Genomic DNA, 21,330 nt, shown 5'->3' with positions numbered 1-21,330 from the left:
GCTATATCATCCCATCCAAGTCTTTTATTTACACCCCCAATTCCAAACAAGTTGGTATGCTGTGTAAAATGTAAATAAAAATAGAATGCAATATTTGCAAATCTTATAAACCCATGTTATTCACAGTAGAACATAGAGAACATATCAAATGTTTAAACTGATGAAAGATACCATTTTAAAGAAAAATTAAGGTAGTTTTGAATTTGATGGCCATAACATGTCTCAAAAAAGTTAGGAGAGGGCAACAAAAGGCTGGAAAAGTAAGTGTTACTAAAAAGAAACAGCTGGAGGAACATTTTGCACCTAATTAGGTTAATTAGGTTAAACAGGTCAGTAACATGATTGGGTATAAAAAGAGTATCTTAGAGCGGTAGAGTCTATCAGAAGTAAAGATGAGATGGAATCTGGATGGAAACATATGGTGCTCTAAAACCTGTATATACCTTTCAGCACTGATGGTGCCTTTACAGGTGTGCAAGCTGCCCATTCCATAGGTACTAATGCACAACCATACCATCAGAGATAGGCAGGATTTTGAACTGAGCACTGATAAAAAGCCGGATGATTCCGCTCCTCTTTAGTCCTCTTTAGTTTAGAGGATGCGGCGTCCATGGTTTCCAAATCAAAATTTTGATTTGTCTGACCACAGAACAGTTTTCCACTTTGCCTCAGTCCATCTTAAATGAGCTTTGGCCCAGAAAAGATGGTGATGTTTCTGTATCATGTTCACATATGGCTTCTTCTTTGCATGATGAAGCATTAACCAGCATTTGTGGATGTCACAGTGAACTGTGTTCCCCGACATTGAGTTCTGGAGGTGTTTCTGAGCCCATGCAGTGATTTCCATTTCAACTGTGTTGCAGCCATCAAATTCATAATTACCTTTTTTTTTTCTTAAAATGGTACATTTACTCAGTTTAAACATTTGATATGTTTTCTATGTTCTATTGTGAATAACATACAGGTTTATGAGATTTGCAAATCATTGCATTCTGTTTTTATTTACATTTTACACATCTTTTTGTATAACTGCGGTCAGTGTATCCCGCTGTATTTCATTTCCCCTGTGCTGAAGTGTGGGGGAAACTGCAGGGGATGCAGCATTTCTAGAGTAGTGTGGGTTTAAGAGCTTTTCTCAAGGGCATGATAGCAGCCATGTGTTTGACAACTCTAGCCATCAACCCAATGTTAGTGTGACCCTCTGGCACACTTCCTGCTCCTGTCGCACTGTAGCCTGATATTTGGATGGAAATATTTTTTTTAATTAAATATATATATATATATATATATATATATATATATATATATATATATATATATATATATATATATATATATATATATATATATGTATATATTCCATGTAAGCCTTAAGAAACTTGTTTCTGACTATCATCAAAGTAATTTTCATATTGCTTGGTCATAGGTTGGGAAGAAATAACATTTTTATACCACTACCACATGCCTTCGTAAAATAGGTCAAAATGACTCATATACATTTCCTATGGAACTTTATACTTAAATGTGGTATTTTTAAAAAAAAAATATGTTTTCTCAATAAGAATATATTTTTCTTTAAAACTCCATGGATTACTCAAAATCTTTTGTGTCTTTTGCCAAGAATTTTTTTCAGACAACAACAGTTGTCATGTAATATCAGCTGTCAATGCAACAATCATAACAGATTTTTCAAATCACAACAAGCACAGCCCTACACCGCACTGCTCCTGTGATCTTCATTTCATTACATTTCATTTATTGAATTGGAGTCTGTAGTAAGGCCAAAATTACTTTTCAGCAGGTGCATACTTTTCAAAAGAAGTACCTGCATGTGTCATTGTGTGCACATACTCAAGAGGGCTGACAAGCTTTCAGAGCTCTCCCCTCATCACTGCTGCTGATTCCACCAGACACCACTCTAGCTCCAAAAATAGCCCTGTTCTCAGTCTGGGCTACATGGGCCTGTGTGACATGTCAGATATTTTGGGTATGAAAGTGAGACAAGAATGGAGACAGGATTTACTTTAAGACTAACAGGATAGACATCTCCATCTCTTCATGTGATATGTGAGTGTATTTTAAAGACAGCCCCCTTACTCTCCAACATCTTAGTGCTGAGAATGTGCACATTAATTTAAGTAAACATATTTAGGGATATTAAATATGTCATCCCTTCAAGGCCAAGGATGTAGCCGCAGACTTTAAACAACAAAAAAGAGCCATTTGATACTTCCAACTACAACCCTAATTAGAAAAAAGTTGGGACAGTATGGAAAATGCAAAAAAAAAAAAAAGTCATTTGAAAATTCTATTCACCCTGTATTATATTGAAAACACATTATTAACACATTATTTGATGTTTTACTTTGTAAATGTAATTTATTTTTGAAAATATAGGCTCATTTAAAATCTGATGACTGCAGCACACTCCAAAAAAGGACAGTCGACTGTTTACCACTGTGTAACATCATCTTTTCTATTAATAACACTTATTAAGCGTGTGGGCGCTGAAGACACCAGTTGGTTAAGTTTAGCAAGTGGAATTTTCCCCATTCATCCATTATGCATTTCTTCAGCTGCACAACTGTACGGGGCCTTCGTTGCCTTATTTTGAGCTTCATAATGTAAACACATTCTCAATCAGAGACAGGTCAGGACAGCAGGCAGGCCATGCTAGCACACACACTCAATGCTTACGCAACCATGCGGGCAGAATGTGGTTTGGCGTTGTCCTGCTCTGGATGGCAGCACATGTTGCTCCAAAATGTGTACATATCTTTCTGCATTAATGATGCCCTCACAGATGTGGAAGTTACCCATGCCATGTCCACTGACACACCCACATACCATGACAGACGCTGGCTTTTGGACTTGACGCTGATAACAGCTTGGATGGTCATTTTCCTCTTTGGCCCAGAGAAGATGACAGCTGTTTTGTCCAAAAACTATTTGAAATGTCGACTCATCAAAACACAATTCCATTGTGCTGCTGTCAGATGACACAGAGCCCTGAGAAGTCCGCGGCGCTTCTGCACAGTGTTGATGTATGGCTTCTGCTTTGCATAGTAAAGCGTTACCTTGCATCTGTGGATGCAGCGGCGAATGGTGTTGTCTGACAAAGGTTTACCAAGGTATTCCCGAGCTCATGTCAGGATCTCCATTACAGACTCATGACAGTTTTTAAGACAGTGACGTCTGAAGGATCAGAGATCACGTGTATTCAGAAGTGGTTTTCGGCCTTACACGTTGCACGCTGAGATTTGACCAGATTCCTTGAATCTTTTATTTATATTGTGCACTGTAGAAGCTGAAATGCCCAAAATCCTACCGATTTGTCTTTGGGGAATGTTGTTCTCAAAGTCTTGGATTATTCGCTGACTCGTCTATTGGCAGATTGGCGAGCCTCAACCCGTTCTTGCTCATGAAGGACTAGGCCTTTTTTGGAGGCTCCTTATATGATATGATTAGACAATTGCCTCACCTGTTTCACATCACCTTCTTATTTCAATTTGTCCTATACACTATTAGTCCTAAATTGGCCCTTTCCCAGGTTTTTGGAATGCGTTGCATGCATCAATTTCAAAATACATGTTTAAAACTATGCAGTTGATTAGGTAAAACATCAAATACCTGGTCTTTATAAGTTTTTTTTGTTTGTTTGTTTAAATACAATTTGAAGTACATTTACAAATCACTCCTCTTTTTTTAAATTAGAATTTTCCATACTGTCCCAACTTTTTCGGAATTGGAATTGTACACAATGAGATGAAAAACAGGACTTTTTCCAGACAGTAGGATGTACTGTGTATTGCTGTATTTCCTGTGTAATTTCAGGATTGATCTATGCAGATTACTCACTGATATATACAGTGTCCTCCACTAATATTGACATGGTAAATATGAGCAAAGAAGCCTGTGAAAAATTGTCTTTATTGTTTAACTTTTTATCTTTTGTTAAAAAAAAAAAAATCACAAAAATACTCTGTTCTCATGGATCTCAAACAATTTCAAACAAAACACAGGTTTATAAAAAAAAATTGTTGTTATATGCTTATATGCTTACATATTTTAACTGTCAATAACACAATAGGGCAAAGATTACTTAAATCACTGTAGAGAACAGTGAGGGCTATACTGTAAACGTAATTCTAGCTTTACACAGTAGTTTGAACAACTGTGTTATCACATTTTGCTTTCTTGTAGGTCTGTAGGTCATGTATATATTCATTTGTTAACTGAACTTGGGCTTTGGGTGACTTGAGATTTTGAAATTGCTTGAAAGAAATTACACTCAAGCTACAAACCAGATATGAAAAGCTGTCTGAAAATAATAGTAGTAGCATATCCAGATCATTACCCCACTCTGTTTGGGAATTTATATAGATCTAAAACATCAATAAAACTAATTTTGCTGTACAACTTTGCTTGAAATCCTTGTGGAGTTTGTCACATTACAAATCCTTATGCTTTGATTAGATTATAAGCATGACAAGTTCAAAGTTGTAGCATGTAAACAGAATTTGTATGAAGCAACCCTTCTAAACTAATCCTACTGAACCAACCGTACTGAACTAATCTTACTAAACCAAACCTACTGAACCAACACTACTAAACTAACCCTACTTAACTAACTCTACTGAACTAATCCTACTAAGCCACACCTACTAAACTAACTCTACTGAACCAACCCTACTGAACTAATCCTACTGAACTAACTCTACTGAACCAACTCTACTAAACTAACCTACTGAACCAACACTACCTAATTAACCCTACTGAACTAATCCTACTATGCCACACCTACTAAACTAACTCTACTGAACTAAAGCTACTGAACCAACACTACCGAACCAACCCTACTGAACTAGTTCTACTGAACCCACCCTACTAAACTAACCCTTTCATCTTCATCCTGGAAAAAAAGTTGTCAATGAACATTTTTAGTAATAGGTTTTGTTAACAAAATTAACATTACTGAACTAAACCTACTGAACCAACACTGCTAAACTAACCCTACTAAAATAACTCTACTGAACCAACCATACTGAACTAAAGCTACAGAACCAACCCAAATGAAACATAGTGTTTATTTTGACAGCAATTTGTAATTTGGTCTTCATATTAACCCTGTGTAAAATGTCCTTGATAGTTTTTATAATATCTTCTCAACTTTATCCTGTTTTATTACTCAAGTTTTAGTTGAGTAAAAATCTGGCCATTTTCATGATATCTGAGCCAAAGAAAACCATAAGTATTTTAGTCTAGTTTTAATCAACAAAAACTGTTGACATTTTAGTCACTGAAAACTGTTTTAGCCATAAGATTATTTTTGATTAACATTTCAATCAATCTAGTCTAGCCAGTGGTGGAAACACCATTCATTCATCCTTATCTTCCATATCATGACCCTCTGCCCTCTCACTCTTACCTTTTTTTAACGAGGTGGTCCAAAGTAATTAAATATTTTTTTCATCCTGCCCAACTGACTGTCTCTCTCCACTTCAAACTCTCCTCTCTCTTTCTTGCCTTTTTTTTGACTATCAACAAAAATAAGAGTGACAGTCTGTGTCAGTGCAATAATTTTTATTTATTTATTTATTTATTTTTTTAAAGTGGTACAGTAAAAGCCCATAGTGGCTTGGGAATCTGCATAAATGACAGCTAAAACACTTTATAAAAATTACATCACACACCATGTAACTATTGACCAAGTTTCTATTTGAGATAAACATGTACGCTAACATAACTGGACATAATACTTAGCAAGCTAATGATAGTGAAAATAAATTAAGATGAATAAGGGTGTTCAAAATAGATTAAACCTGGGTCAATTCAGGTATGTGCACGCAGTTTATTCATATCAGAGTTTCTACTACTGCATCTGTTAAAGTAACTGTTTCTGTTTTTGCCACTGTTTAGACTCCGTTAACTTACTTGAGGTGATCTGATCAGTCCTGTGAGCAGGCGTGCTGATAGAGAAGTGTTCCTATTGGTTGACGCCTGTAGCTATTATGGCTAATCAGGAAAAGTTGATTTTGCGCAACCACATGCAGAATATCCCCGCTACGTTTATGTGCAGAACTCGCTTTCGAGAAGAAAAAAAAAACAGTCTATAATACATAACATTTGAAAAAATATGTATACCCCATGGAAATTGTTGGCTTTTTTGACATATTTGTACAAGCAAACATTTGATCATCTTTGAAACAGAGCCTATTAATAAAGTTGTTACACTCTATCAAATGACTCTTAAAATGAACATTCTGTAGTAATTTTCAGTAATTTAAATGAACAACAACAACAAAAAAAAACAGATCTGTCACATGGAAAAAGGAGGTACACCTCTACTTTTATCACATAAAATTAAAAAAATTTGAATCACATGTACAAGACTGGGTTCCAGTGATTAGAACCTGCTTATGGAGTGCAGGTGGAACCTGTCTTATTTATACTCCTCTCATATCTAGTGTCTGGTGTTCCCTTTGCTATTGAGGTGTGTGGTGTCATCATGCCAAAATTTAAAGAGTTCTATAAGGCCTTCAGAAAAAAGGTTGTGGATGCTTATGGGTCTGGAAAGGGATTTAAAAAGATCTCCAAATTATTTGAAATACATCATTCCACTGTAAGGAAAATCATCTAGAAATGGCGCAGATTTCAAATAACTGCCAGGACTGGCCATCCAAGCAAATTCAGCACAAGAGCAGACCATCTGATGCAAAAAGAAGTCTCCAAGAACCCCATAATTTCAGCACAGGATCTGCAAGTAAGTCTTGCAACTGTTGATATCAAAGTGCATGCTTCTACCATCAGAAAGAGATTGCAGAAATTTGACCTGCGTGGGAGGAGTGCCAGGTAAAAGCCTATGCTGTGTAAAAAGAACATTAAAACAAGACCACAGTTTGCCAATGAGCATATAGGCAAAGACCAGGCCTTTTGGAATAATGTACTCTGGACAGACGAATCAGAGATAGAGTTGTTTGGCCACAGTAACAGCAGACATGTTTGATGCAGACCAAAGACAGCTTTTCAGGAGAAGCACCTCATACCCACTGTGAAGCACGGTGGTGGAAATGTTATGGCTTGGGGTTGCTTCATTGCCTCAGGGACTGGACAGCTTGCATTCATTGATTCAACTATGAATTCTGCATCATATGAAAGAGTGCTTGAAGATAATGTGAGGCCATCTGTCTGAAAGTTGAAGTTGAACCAAACGTGGACCTTTCAACAAGATAATGATCCTAAGCACACACCAAAGAATAGCTCAAAAAGAAGAAATAGAGGGTTATGGAATGGTCTAGTCAAAGCCTGGATTTAAATCCCATTTAAACGTTGTGGGGGGATCTGAAATGGGCAATACATGCAAGAAAACCCTCAAACATCCTGCAACTGAAAGAATATTGCATGGAAGAGTGGTCAAAAATTCCAGCAAGCCTGGTGGACAATTAGGCAAAAATGCCTACAAGAAGTTATTTCCGCTAAAGGGGCCAATACTAGCTTCTGAGGCCAAGGGTGTACTTACTTTTTTTCCACAGAAGAATATCAGATCTGTTGATATTTCAGTTGAATAAATGATTGAAAAAGCAAATTTTCCTTGTGGTTTTGTTCAAGTATATCAACTTTATTAATAGGCACTGTTTCAGAGAGGATCAAATGTTTGCTTGTCCAAATATGTAAAAATAAATAAATAAATAATAATAATAAAAATAAATAAATAAATAAAAAGCTGTCTACAAATATTTTTCATCATAGTTTTCGTTCACGAAATTAACATTACTGAACCAACCCTATTGAACCAATCCTACTGAACTAACCCTACTGAACCAACACCACTGAACCAATCCTACTGAAATGGTGAAATGATCCTCTATCCAACGGTTAGGGTTAGGTTCAAAGGTCTTAAAGGGTTCATCTACAAACAAATTGTCTTAAATGCTTATTATCATCGCCAGGTATTGTTCATATTTAATTTACTTCTCATGGAGGTTTGCCAACTACTTTGGGGCATAGAAACACTTCTCCAGAGAAACTCAAAATATACAGGAACCCTTCTGTTTATCAGAAGATACAAGATTGGTTAATTTTTATTAAATATGCTGTGTATGGAGACCTGTCATTTTCTGTGCACAGCAGATTAATGACTCTGGTTGCCACGGCAGCAGTGATGACATTGCTGGATTCAGGAGATTAACACAGAGGTTTGTTTTATTATGTTTTTAATCTCAACCCTCTCTCTCTCTGTGTCTATCTCTCTCACTCACACACACACACACACACACACACACACACACACACATACATACATAAAGAGCATTTAAACACACACTTTTCATTGTAAAACAAGAAAGAAAGAAGGAAAGAAATATTTCTCACATGACTGGCCAAATGTCACCACCATGTCAAAACTGTCAGATATTCCTATCTTTGTGGAAAAGTTTAGTCCCCACCAAGATATAAAAACCTACTTACGTGTGCACACACACACACACACACACACACACACACACACACACACACACACACACGTTTCCTCTTTGGCCTCTTTTGGCAGTTTGGGCATTTCTATTTGAAGTCTTCATAGACATTTAGAATTGAGGTGTGTGTGTGTGTGTGTGTGTGTGTGTGTGTGGTTTTACAGTGGTTCTCATGCCTCTTGTAGGTGCCGCAGGACATTATGCTTTGATGTATGCAAATGAACAGTTGTGATTCTTCCTCCTACCTTTGCATTTGAATAATGATCACATCTTGTGTTCTTCATATACAAACCTGCAAATACAAAATGAAAAGTGTTATGAGCCAGGGCTGGTTACTAACCAGCCATGTAGACAGTCAACAGAAGGAGAAAGAGAGCGAGATAGTGTGTGTGTGTGTGTGTGTGTGTGGGAGAGAGAGTGAGAGAGAGAGAGAGAGAGAGAGAGAGAGAGAGAGAGGAGAATGAGGTTCTATGTAATCACCTTTTGACAAACATCAGATGAGAAGAGATGAAGAACCTGTCTACTGCATCTCTCCAGACATCTCTCCTCCCTCTTTCATGCTCCAATCACCATCCTCTCTCTCTCTCTCTCTCTCTCTCTCTCTCTCTCTCTCTCTCTCTCTTGTTCGGTTTCTGAGGAGAGTGAACACTATGGTGAAGCCCAGGGAGTAATCATGTTAAGCTTCAGGACCACTGATCACAGTGATCACTGATCATAGTGTCGGTGAATGTGAAAGAGCATGTCTGTGTCCAGCTCTGTATGTGTGAACGGGTGAGCGAGCGAGAGCGTTCCATCATCTAACTCCTGCCGCTCTTGCTCTCTACGATATCCTCCTCCTCCTGAAGAGAGAGAGAGAGAGAGGGAACAGAGAGAGAAAGAGAGAGAGAGAGAGAGAAGGGGGACGACAGCAAGAAGAGAAACAGCACAGAGAGAAAAGGCGCACTCTCTGTTTTTTCTACCGTGCTGCTCTTCTTCTCACCCCCAGCAGGGAAAGAAAGGAGGACAGGAGGTGACTGTCCATCTTTCTCTCTCTTCTGTCCCTGTTTTTGGGTGGGAGCGCGTGATTTTTCCACCAGTCGGGGACAGTTTGGAGGGAACTCTAGGGACCAGGGAAACGAGGAGAAGCTGAGAGCCACGATGCTCAACAACCTCACCGAGTGTGAGGAGGGAGAGGGGGGAGCAAACATCCAGGGTGAGTGGTGGAATCTCTCTCTCTCTCTCTCTCTCACACACACACACACACACACACACACACACACACACACACACACACAAGCATACACTCCAGCAAGCGTTGCATGCACATTTATACCCTATACAAACAATCATGCACATGCTGTACACACACAATCAGTCACCCAGTCATGCTTAAATGGACAGATCATACACAGGATGGAGGGATGAGGAGGAGGAGGTGAGGCAGTGAGATAGAGAGAGAGAGAGAAAAAGAGAGTAGGAGGGGTGTGTTCTGCTGTTGCTGCCTGCATCGGATCCTACTCTCCTCTTTTACTGCATGCGTGCCATGACTAGAATAGTAATCGGGTTTTTTGTTTATGCGTGATGCCCTAGTGCTCACTCATGACACACTTCCCAGAGCGACCGCGGACAGCACCGAGCTTCCCTGAGTTGCGTCCGTAAAGTGGCTCGCGTGCCCTGTGTTTGGCGAAGCTGCAGGTTCCGAGTAGTGCTATCACTCAACCTTTTGCAAAATCTCATCCCCTCAGAACAGCATTCCACAAATAGCTCGGCGGAGTATTACAGTACTGCTAACAGCACTGACCCTAGGCTAATACAAGTCCATTCACTACCTTATCTTACTTGTACTGGCAAATTTCAATGATATGGAATATACTTTAATATTCATGAGTATTTATCTTTCTCTCAATTACTACAGATTTTATTGGATCACTGGAGGGCTGCGTAAAGCATATGACACTGAAGCCATTAATCACACCCCCTTTTATGTGGAGCAAATCAAATTACATAAGCTCTGTGTGTGTGGTGGTGGTGGTGGGGTGGGGTGTATGTTCATATCTTTGACATGGTAGAGTCTATGGCATATGTAAATACACTGTGTATATATAGTTAAAATTAGAATGAGAGAGTAAAGCTAAATAAGCGTATCACGGATCTTTTCCAGCTTGTAAGTGTGGCAGACCCTGTTTCTAAATGTGACTACAAAGCACTGTGGCACAAAGTTGATCTTTTGTCTTAACCCACAACATTAAAGTAATTTTATTCTCCTCATTATACTGTACATCCACAGACTACAACCCAAAAGCTGTATTCAGTTCTGTGTGGTATGAAAGTGTGCCTCTGTCCATGGTGCTGATTTGTCCTCTTCATTACACACTGAGTAACAGCCTGAGTGGCTTTATCAGGAGATTGGGGCGAGAGTCTTACTATCTCACGCAGACACAATGACAGGCATTCGTCTCCAGATGCATTCAACATCCTCCGTGTTAGCGTATTCATGAGATGCCATCTGATTATGCCATTTTGTTCATTATCGAGAGAAGAGTCGGCTGTTCACTCAACAGGGGGAAAAATAAGGAGCATAGATTCATCTTTCATCCAAGCAGTGGTCTGATTTGAACATGCTCTTCAGGGCTGTGTCATTGTTTTCAGTTATCATCATTAGTAATATTATTATGAGGTTTCTTCAATCATTGGGTGACGAGTACAGGTACCTATGAAGTGGTCTATTAAACTTGCTCTCCAGGTGTTTGTCATTTCTTTGCAATTTTCACACATGACTAATTATTCTCTTTTGGCATCTTTTGCTAAATTGGTCTTGTTTCTATTCACTTTAATCGGTAGAATAATACAAATTTGCTTGGTCTTCCTAACCGCTAGACCCTGCCTAACGGTGAAATTTAGTAAAGGAGGACGGGTAACACACAGGAAGGAACATGTCTACGGATTGCACAATACATCCTGTATTTATTTTATTTCTAAAGGCACTGACAAATTTATAACTAGAGCTGGACATTATGACAATATAAAATATCTTCATAAATTATATCAAAATCCACTTTATTGAGATTTTGCAATATATTTTAATAATAAAAAAACAATTGAGTGTCACGATAGCATTGCTGCCTCATAGCTCCAGGGACCTGGGTTCAATCCTGAGCTCAGGTTATTGTCTGTGTAGAGTTTCGCATGTTCTCCTGTATCAGCGTGGGTTTCCTCCAGGTTTTCCTGTTTCCTCCAAAGGTGCAAAGAGTTGGATTGGTGACTCTTAATTGCCCTAGTCATGAATAATTGTGTGGATGTATATGCATGGTGCCCTGCAATGGACTGGTGTACCATCCAGGATGTATTCCTGCCTCATATCCACTGTTCCCAGGAAAGGCTCTGACCAGGATAAAGTGGTTGGAAGCAGCTGAATGTTTAAAGATTTTTAAGATCTTTAAGATCCATTTTCCATACCGCAGGGTCATGGGGAGCCTATCCCAGGAACTCGGGGCACAGGGCGGGGGACACCCTGGACAGGGTGCCATCGCAGGGCACAATCACACACACACTCACACACTACGGACAATTTGGAAATGCCAATCAGCCTACAACGCATGTGTTTGTCCTGGTTAGGAAACCAGAGTACATGGAGGAAACCTCTGAAGCACGGAGAGAACATGCAGACTCCACACACACAGGACAGAGACAGGATTTTAATCCCCAAATCCGAAGGCACGATCCAAACGTGCTAACCACAAAGCCACTTTGCCCCCTCCTTCTTTTCAAAGCTAAATAATTAATTTTCAAATTAAAGTATTGTTACTATTGCTGGGAATTTGTTAACAAACCTATATATCATGAAACATATTGTATATCATACAGATGTATCAAAATATTATTCTTTTGTCATTTCACTCAGCCCTATACCTAACTAGCTACGAGTAGAGCGTTTCTCACAGCTTAAGGTAATAATCAATATACTACACAGTATAATCGCAATTTTCTTGGATTTAACAGTATATTTCAACACCTAACTCAGTCTCTCAGGCAAAGGCTACTGGGAAACCCACATACCCATCATGCCACAAGTGTGAAGTAGTTAGTTGCAAAATTCTATACAAATATATGTTTTATTAAATCATCCTTCAAATACACCTTCCATTTTGAATAGTTTTAAATTGTTTGTTTGTGTGTTTTATATGTTTAAGCAGGAGGTAGAAAGGCTTCTACCTGAGTCGGCAAAACATTAATATATTCTTTTAAACTATCCACCTATCCACTTTGGGGGGAAAAAAAACACTTAGGTGTGAAGAACACTTAGCTATCCAAAGAACTCTCGGAAAGAAAAGCAGAAGAGAAGGTATTTTGTGCTTTTAGTATGTATCTTCTACCTGGGACAGTATATGTAGTGAAAACTGTTAAAAACCTTTAAAACTGTACGCAAAAAAAAAAAAATAATTTAAGGTGCATCCATGGCCGTTATGGCACAATTATGTATCTTAAATCATTTTTAAATGTTCACTATAGTCATATAGCAACAAGGAAAGATATAGTTTAGTACTTTTTATTGTGCGTACCCTTGATGGACTCTTTATTCCTAAGAGTATATGACTTGTTTATGTGTACTTCTCTCTGAAGTACCTCTCAATTCTGTCTCTCCAGACCTCTTTCCCATGCTGAAATCACCATTCTCTCTCTTTCTCTCACTCTCTCTCTCTCTCTCTCTCTCTCTCGCTCTCTCTCTCTCTCTCTCTCTCTCTCTCTGTCTCTCTCTCTCCAGTCTCCTACCAGTTTGCTGCAGAAAGTCATTAATGATGATGTAGTTTCGGCTGAGTGCACACTTAAATGCCCTATCAGGAGTCACTTCCATTTTGGATAGTTTTTATTTTATTTCTGATATAAAGCACTTTATGTGTCAAAGTACTACATGAGAAAGAAAGTTAGGATGTATGTGTGTGTGTGTGTGTGTGTGTGTGTGCGTGTGTGTGTGTGTGTGTGTGTGTGTAGCTCCACCTCTCCTGTAATGCCACTCAGACCTTAATTTAGAAAAAAAAAATTCTGAGAAAAAAAAAAAACTCAATATATTTATTTACCACCTGTTAAATCATCATAGATTTAGATCCATGTGGCACTTTGTCTAATGAATCGTCATGAAAATTGGTTGAAGTAAATGATGAATTGGTCACCCAGGGTTAGCCAAAGAGGAACTGGACACCTGTTTCACACACAAACTCATAACCTCACATACACTAGCCTGGCAGAGTGTAGCGCTGATTAATGAGATCTGATTATCTGAAATGGTAACACTGCCGTGCCTGTTTTCATTCATCCTGTGCTCGGGTCAGGACTAACGTCTTCTTGCTTCACACACACACACACATAGACACACACACACACACACACCCACACACACATTTACATGTGTATGAAGAAATCCATTTATAGCACTGGTTAATTGGTTAGAGAAGAAAGGAAAAAAATAGGTTACTCTAATTAAAAGATCATAGGATCTATATTAAAGGGAATATATATGAACATTAATTTCAAGTTAATTATGGCAAGCTTTCGTCATAAGAAAGGAAGGTACAAAGAGGCCTATTCACATGTTTCATTCTGAAGTGGCTCAGTGGAAGAGGTTTGTAATTACTAAAAAGACAAATGTTACAGAAGGTTGCATTTTGGGTGCACATCTCTCTCTCTACCCTGAGTGTGGTCAGAAAAAGAAGTCCTCTTGTATTTTTACCCAATTGGCATCAAGAGACCTTGTCGAATATATCAACAAATAATAGATTCACTCCCTGTAGAGAGTACTTTATTGATCCCCCAGGGGAAATCCATGTTTTCTGGAATAATATCACATTTAAATGGAAGGAAAAATGTTCTGTAGTTGGATTGGTCCTTGAGTGTTTATGTTAGTAGTTAACAAACTGGATCATTATGAAGGTGGGAACGTGTGTGTGTGTGTGTGTGTGTGTGTGTGTGTGTGTGTGTGTGAGAGAGAGTGTGTCTGTGTGTGAGTGTGTCTGTGTGATGGAGTACTATCACCACAGAGACTGCTGTTGCAATGAAGCAGCCATTGACTCTGAGAAAACACAGTGGGCCAGCACCAGCAGATGACATGGCAACCCACGACATGGCAACATCACTGACTTTGGAAACTTCACACTGGCCTTTAAGCAACTTGGATTCTGTTCCTCTCCACTCTTCCTCCAGACTCTGGGACCTTGATTTCCAAATGAAATGCAACATTTAGTTTCATTGGAAAAGAGGGCTTTGGACCACTGAGCAACATTCCAGTTCTTTTTAAAGTCTCAGGAAACCTTTGCAGGTGTTTTGAGTTAATTAGCTGATTAGAGCTCTTCTCAGGTCGACATTTCTGTATTATAAATTCTTTATTCGAATATTTTGAGATACTGGGTTTTTCCATGAGCTGTAAGCTGTAATCATCAAGATTTAAACAAAAAAAAGTTTGAAATAATTCTCGTTATGTGTAATGAATCTAGAATATATGAAAGTTCCACTTTTTGAATTAAATTACAGAAAATAATTGTACTTTTCCATGATATTAACATTTTTTGAGATGCAGCTGTATATAATGTCAGGCTGTACTTTGCTATACTAATTTGTTAATATGAACACTAATTTGCTGTAATCAGTCTGTACTGTTTTGTGTATGTGTGTGTGTGCATATGTGTGTGTGTTGTAGCCAAAAATATTTGATTTTGCCGCAGGTTTTTTCAAAATTTGTGATGCAGTTTGCTGAGTTTTTTGTGCTGTTTTGTGGAAACTACTAGAATTGCCAAAATTGTTTTGGACGGCCTTTTGCAGTGATGTTTGTTGGTAAATGAGACCTTATAGCTGTACTCATGTTCGATGCACGTGAATTGAAAACAGCTTTGGTTGAATGCACATTGTGATGACGTCAAATCTGCGGAAAATCCACAGTAATTTTTAAAAATTTGCAAGCTCCTCCGAATATTGCAGAGTTTGCTTGATTGTGCGTTCATTTCTGCAATCACAAAATTGCAAACTCCTGGAGGGACTGTGTGTTACAGGAAAGGAGGTGGAGAGAGAAAGGGGTGGACTCATGTGGGGTCACCTGTTATTAAAATGGTAGGTAGGGAATGTGAGAAAATGCAGTAGGATGAGAACCAGTTTTTCCGATCGTGGAAACAAACTTGAAAGCTGGAAGTGTAGAAACTTATGCTACGTTCGTGGTGTTAGTGGCAATAACATCATTTCCCACTTCAACACATTCGACGTGCAAAGTGGTGAAAAAAATGGAAGTGTGTGTACGCAGTGAGCATGTAAAATGCTACTTTAACCTCACTTTTACAATTACAATTAGTAATTGAGAGTGGCTATAGGTACTATTCTACTACAGTGAACATTATACAGTCTTGCAACATTTTGCACTGCAATTGCAGCACAGCAACAACAGCAGACAATAGCAAGTAGCTAAGCAACAGGCTAGCTAGCTAACATTAGTGATAACTCTAATGTTGATGATTACATTCTCAAAATAAGCAAATAGTATGGTCAATGTTACAGATTTAACCAAGTAATGTGACTGTATAGTAATTGATCTGAAGTCAATACTGCTATAAACTAATTTAAAAGAAGAGAAGGGGCACAGTGTGTGTGGCCATGTTGGTTTAAAGTCACTGCATTAACTCAAGTCACTGCATAAATTGAGAAGAATTGGTGTTTTCAGTGGTTATTGGTGTGGAATTAAAAGTTGCAAGTTCACTTCGAGGGCAGCATTCGAACACATTTAAGCTTTAAGTGTTTTGGATCCAACATAATTCTGTCATATACAATAACTGTCCTGCTTATATAAGAGTCGATGTAATCGGATCGAAATATCTATCCATCCATCCTTTTTCCATACCTTATGGAAATAACTTATCCCACACAGGGACATGGGGAGCCTGGAGCTTATCCCAGGGGGCTCAGGGCACAAGGCTGGGATGGGGTCATCGCAGAGCATGATCACACACACACATTTCAGACAATTTAGACATACCAATCAGCCTACAATCCATGTCTTTGGACTGGGGGAGGAAACCGGAGTACCCAGAGGAAACCCCTACGCACAGGGAGAACATGCAAAGAGCCCCAAGGGGGAGCCCCGGACCCTGGAGGTGTGAGGCGAACGTGCTAACCACTAATCCACCGTGCACCCCCAAGACGCAACTAATTTCTGCAATTCATCAGCTGTTATACTTGGAGATTTTTTTGGTTTGCTAATCACTAAGCCACCATGCCCCCACATGGTTTAATATATTTAGATAAAACTAAAGTGTTTGTCAGACTGAAATATCTCAAAAACACAACATTTCACAGCCAAAATGTTTGTTGTGGCTGCAAACAAAACTATGATGTGCTACATAATGATGAACAATATATTTGTCATTTTAAATTGATAACTAACTCTCCATATGTTATTATATTGTGTTAGCTACCACTTTTAAACTGGTCATTTAGGTTTCAAGGCAACTAAATTATGGAACTGGGCAGCATACTGGAGTTTTTACGCACGTTGTGGACTAGCTAGTGAATTTATGATTTGTTCAGCTCTGACCATGATGTGGTGGATTCTATAGCAACGGTGAAGAGCAAGATACCTTCATACACTTTTATTTCACATTTTAAACATTTGAAAGACACTTTTATCCATGGTAACTTTCGGCGGTCCTGGGATTTGAACCCATCCACTGGTATATTCTCACTAGCATAGAGTTTTAACACAGAGTTTCCATCGACGCACTATCGATGAAACTGATGCTAGTTTCCGTCGCACATAGTGCACTTTTTTTGAAGATGTTCAATAACTTTGTGTTTCTGTTTGCTCAGGAAATTCAGTAGCCTTATCTGTTCCTCAGGCTTATGATACTGTTCCCTTTGTCATTATTAGAAGAGAGGAATAAGGAGTTAGCACAGCACAGTTGTGTAACATGGAGACAGCATTTAGTGTAATTATGCAGCAGTAAGCTTTATTTGTGATGGTTACACAGAGAACACCCACATCTTTCTCTCATTCTCTTTTTTTTTCTCTTTCCCTAGCACAATACCATTCTATCTGTCAGCACTCTCTATCTATGGCAACCAATTTTCTGTCTTGTTCCTCTTTGCCAGTTGTTTTATGCAAATGATGGTTGTTGTTTCGAAAATATGGTTTTGGACTGCTTTTTTAATGTCCTTGTAGACACTGACTTTATCACATAATGCAGTGTTTGGGGTTTTGATTGTTGTATGTGGCTTGGAGAGATTGATGCCTTTACATCCCATCCCACATCCCATGCTTTTACATCCCATTCATACACTACGGACACTTTGGACATGCCAATCAGCCTACCATGCATGTCTTTGGACTGGGGGAGGAAACCGGAGAACATGCAAACTCCGCACACACAGGGCCACGGTGGGAATCGAACCCCTGACCCTGGAGGTGTGAGGCGAACATGCTAACCACTTCTATACCATCTGACTAAAATACGTCTCATAAGTAATGACGCCCTGAGCACTCAGACCTACATCTGTTTTAGAATTCATCCTGGAATTTGATGTGAATTAGACCTACCTACATTTACATTTACATTTATTCATTTAGCAGATGCTTTTATACAAAGCGACTTACAAATGAGGAAATCCAAGCAAAGTGCTATATCAAGTGGAGAACAATACAAGTAGTGCTACTATACAAGATTTTTAATAAAGTTCTAGAAAGCAAAGTGCGCAAATTAGAGGTGTGAGAGCTCTAGAGAGTAAGTTTTTTTTTATTATTATTTTTTGTTTTTAATAAATTGGGGGTTTGTCAGGTTAGGGGTTACTTAAGTAACTCATGGAAAAGGTGGGTCTTTAGTTGTTTTTTGAAAATAGTGACAGATTGAGGTAGGAAGTTCGTTCCACCACTGAGGGACGGTTAGTTTGAAGGTTCTGGAAAGGGACCTTGAGCCACGCTGAGTAAGCGCTACAAAGCGTCAGGCGTTAACCGAGCTCAGATTGCGTGAGGCAACATAAACCTCAAGGAGAGTGTTGAGGATGGAGGGTGCTGTTCCAGATAAGGTCTTCTAAGTGAATACCAAGGCCTTGAATTTGATGCGGGAGGCTACAGGAAGCCAGTGGAGGGAGATGAAATGGGGTGTGACATGGGTTCTTTTGGGCTGGATGAAAACAAGGCATGCTGCTGCATTCTGAATCATCTGAAGGGGTTTGATGGAGCTGGCTGGGAGACCCAGGAGTAGTGCATTGCAGTAGTCCAGTTTTGAGATAAGAGCCTGGACTAGTTGCTGTGTTGTTTATTTGGTAAGATAGGGTCTGATAATCAAGATGGTTAAAACAAACAAATGTAACTGAAAATCCATCTATCATTTACTTTCTTTTACTTTATCTGTTCCTTTCTTCTCCTGTTTAAATTTGCATTGTGCACTCTGCTATCACTCATCAATTCTGTCATTGTGCACATACTGAGCAGCTCATTAGCCATGAGCCCAGAGCTGATACTGCGCTCATGATGGGTGAGTATGGCCTTAAATTTGTGCCAAAAGTATTGAATGTAACTTTTCAAGAAACAAACAAAAATATACAATGAGAAAGAAGAAAAACACTCTGAAACTGAAAACAGTGAACTCAGTGGCAAAAATTTAACATGGACTTCAAATAAACAGCCTTCTTTGCTTAATCACGTTTACGTTTGCCATTCTGGCACAAACCTCACGTGTGGGTGGACGTAACATCAGTTTAATTTTAAGTGGCTATTAAGATTACTTGCAAGACTGTGACTCACTGACAACCAAATTGTGTTTTCTTCTTTTGTGATGCTTTTCCTGGCTTTTACTGCAGCTTCTTTCAATTGTTTTGGGGGTTTCTCCCTTCAGTCTCCTCTTCAGGAAGTGAATTGCTGCTTAATTGGGTTAAGGTCTGGTGATTGACTTGGCAACCTTCCACTTTTCTCCCATGGTAAAGTCTTTTGTTGAGTTGGCGATGTCTTTTGGATCATTGTCTTGTTGCATGATGAAGTTCCTCCTGATTAATGGATGCATTTCTCTGTAAAGTGTCAGACAAAATGATCCTGTAAACATCTGGATTCATTCTGCTGCTACCATCATGAGTTGCATCATCAATAAAGATTAGAGAGCCTGTTCCAAAGGCAGCCATTCAAGCCCAAGACATGACGCTACTGTACCACCACCATGTTTCACAGATGTGTTTTATGTTCTGAATCATGAGCCTTTCTTTCTTCACACTTTGGCGTTTCCATCACTTTGGTAGAGGTTAATCTTGGTTCCACAACTTTTGTGGCTCATCTCTGTATTTCTTTGCGAATGCCTTCTGATGGTTACTGCTCGTAAGTGGTGTGCATCTTGTGGTATAGCCTCCATATTTCTTCTGTCAAAGTCTTCTTCGAACGGTGGATTGTGATATCTTCGCCCCTGCCCTATAGAGGATGTTGGTGATGTCACTGACTGTTGTTTTTGGGTTTTTCTTCACATCTCTCACAATGTTTCTGTCGCCAGCTGTTGTTGTTTTCCTTGGCAACCCATTCGGTGTCTGTTGCTCATTACACCAGTGGTTTCTTTCTTTTTCAGGACATTACAAATTGTAGTATTGGCTATGCCCAATGTTTGTACAATGCCTCTGATTGATTTTCCCTCTTTTCTCAGCTTCAAAATGGCTTGCTTTTCTCCCATAGACAGCTCTCTGATCTTCCTGTTGGCTTATCCTTTTAACAAGAAATGCAGACTTCACAGGTGAAACTGAAGGCTAAAACCAAGAGTAGATGTTCAGAGCTATTTAACAATCAATCTAACAGGACAAACTACATCTACCAGGAAGTAAAACCTGAAATACGAAACTCTCTTTTCATATTCATATTTTCATCTCAAACCCAAATGTCTTCAGTCTACAGCAAAAACAAATGAATTGGACATGCTGTTTCAATAGTTTCAGGGGGAATGTATTTTACAACCAGGTCTCTATCTACAAGAAGTTTGAGAGCCCTTGCTTTAGAGAATCTTTAAGGATTTGGAACCTGAAATGCTAGAGACTAGTGCTGGTCAATATGAGAACATGTTAAATGCATGAAAAATAAATGCATAGAGATGCAGAAAATAAAGGAGTAATACATTAAATTCAATACAAAAACAATCAATACAAAAAAGTGAGTACAAAGAACACTTGTGAGCAGTTTATGGCATGATTACATGATTTAAATTCTGTCTAAATGCCGTGTGCTCCCAATTGTGCCTCTGGATAATAACACACACCTATAGACCTATAGACATGATTGCACAAACTGTTTGTCTTCCCTGAAATGCAGAAAGAGACAGTATGCATTACCATGGTTACCCTGTGCTAGCAAGGTTTCTCTGGCCCTAGATGGTAACCTCATTGCATGCACACACTCACACACACACACGCGCACACACACACACACACACACACACACACACACACACCTTCTCATATCTCCTCTGCTTATCTGAAGGAACAGAAAGATCATAATGTCTTAGAGCTCACAATACTGAAACGTTTGCTGTTGTGCTGATCTGTGTACTGACGTGACACTTATTCCAGCCTTGCTAGTTGTTTTGTCAGTGCCTTCTTGTTCACATTTTTGCCCACTTTCTGGCAAAGTGCCTTGAGCCATATGTGTGATAAACGATAGGCGTGTGTCCCTAGGAGCGCAGTCTTGCGTCAGTAGTTTGTGTGTCTAACTTTGTGTACACAATCAGTTTGCTGGAAAAACACTGTTGATTTCTCTGGTGTATATAACCATGCAACCTACACACTCAAGTGTTTGATTAAATAAGCACCGACCTTTTTTTTATTCTATTGCAGTGCCCAAAACACATTAGAGTTTGTGTGTGTGTGTGTGTGTGTGTGTGTGGGTGTG

General features: G+C 39.0%; 1 protein-coding gene across 2 annotated transcripts in view; it reads left to right on the top strand.

Annotated features, from left to right (window-relative positions):
- Positions 1 to 21,330, top strand: part of slc12a5a (solute carrier family 12 member 5a) — a 185,283-nt gene that overhangs the window by 65,914 nt on the left and 98,039 nt on the right. The window contains exon 1 of one of the 2 annotated variants that reach the window (XM_017479484.3): positions 9,142 to 9,663. The exons of the other annotated variant lie outside the window; for it this stretch is intronic. Within the exon in view, the coding sequence (XP_017334973.1) occupies positions 9,609 to 9,663 (55 nt within the window). The 5' untranslated portion in view covers positions 9,142 to 9,608. Of the gene's footprint in view, positions 1 to 9,141; positions 9,664 to 21,330 lie in introns of those variants that run through there. 2 annotated transcript variants of the gene reach the window in all.

Source organism: Ictalurus punctatus, chromosome 11, assembly GCF_001660625.3.
Source record: "Ictalurus punctatus breed USDA103 chromosome 11, Coco_2.0, whole genome shotgun sequence".
Lineage (NCBI taxonomy): Eukaryota > Metazoa > Chordata > Actinopteri > Siluriformes > Ictaluridae > Ictalurus > Ictalurus punctatus.
This window is presented reverse-complemented; position numbering and strand designations above follow the sequence as displayed.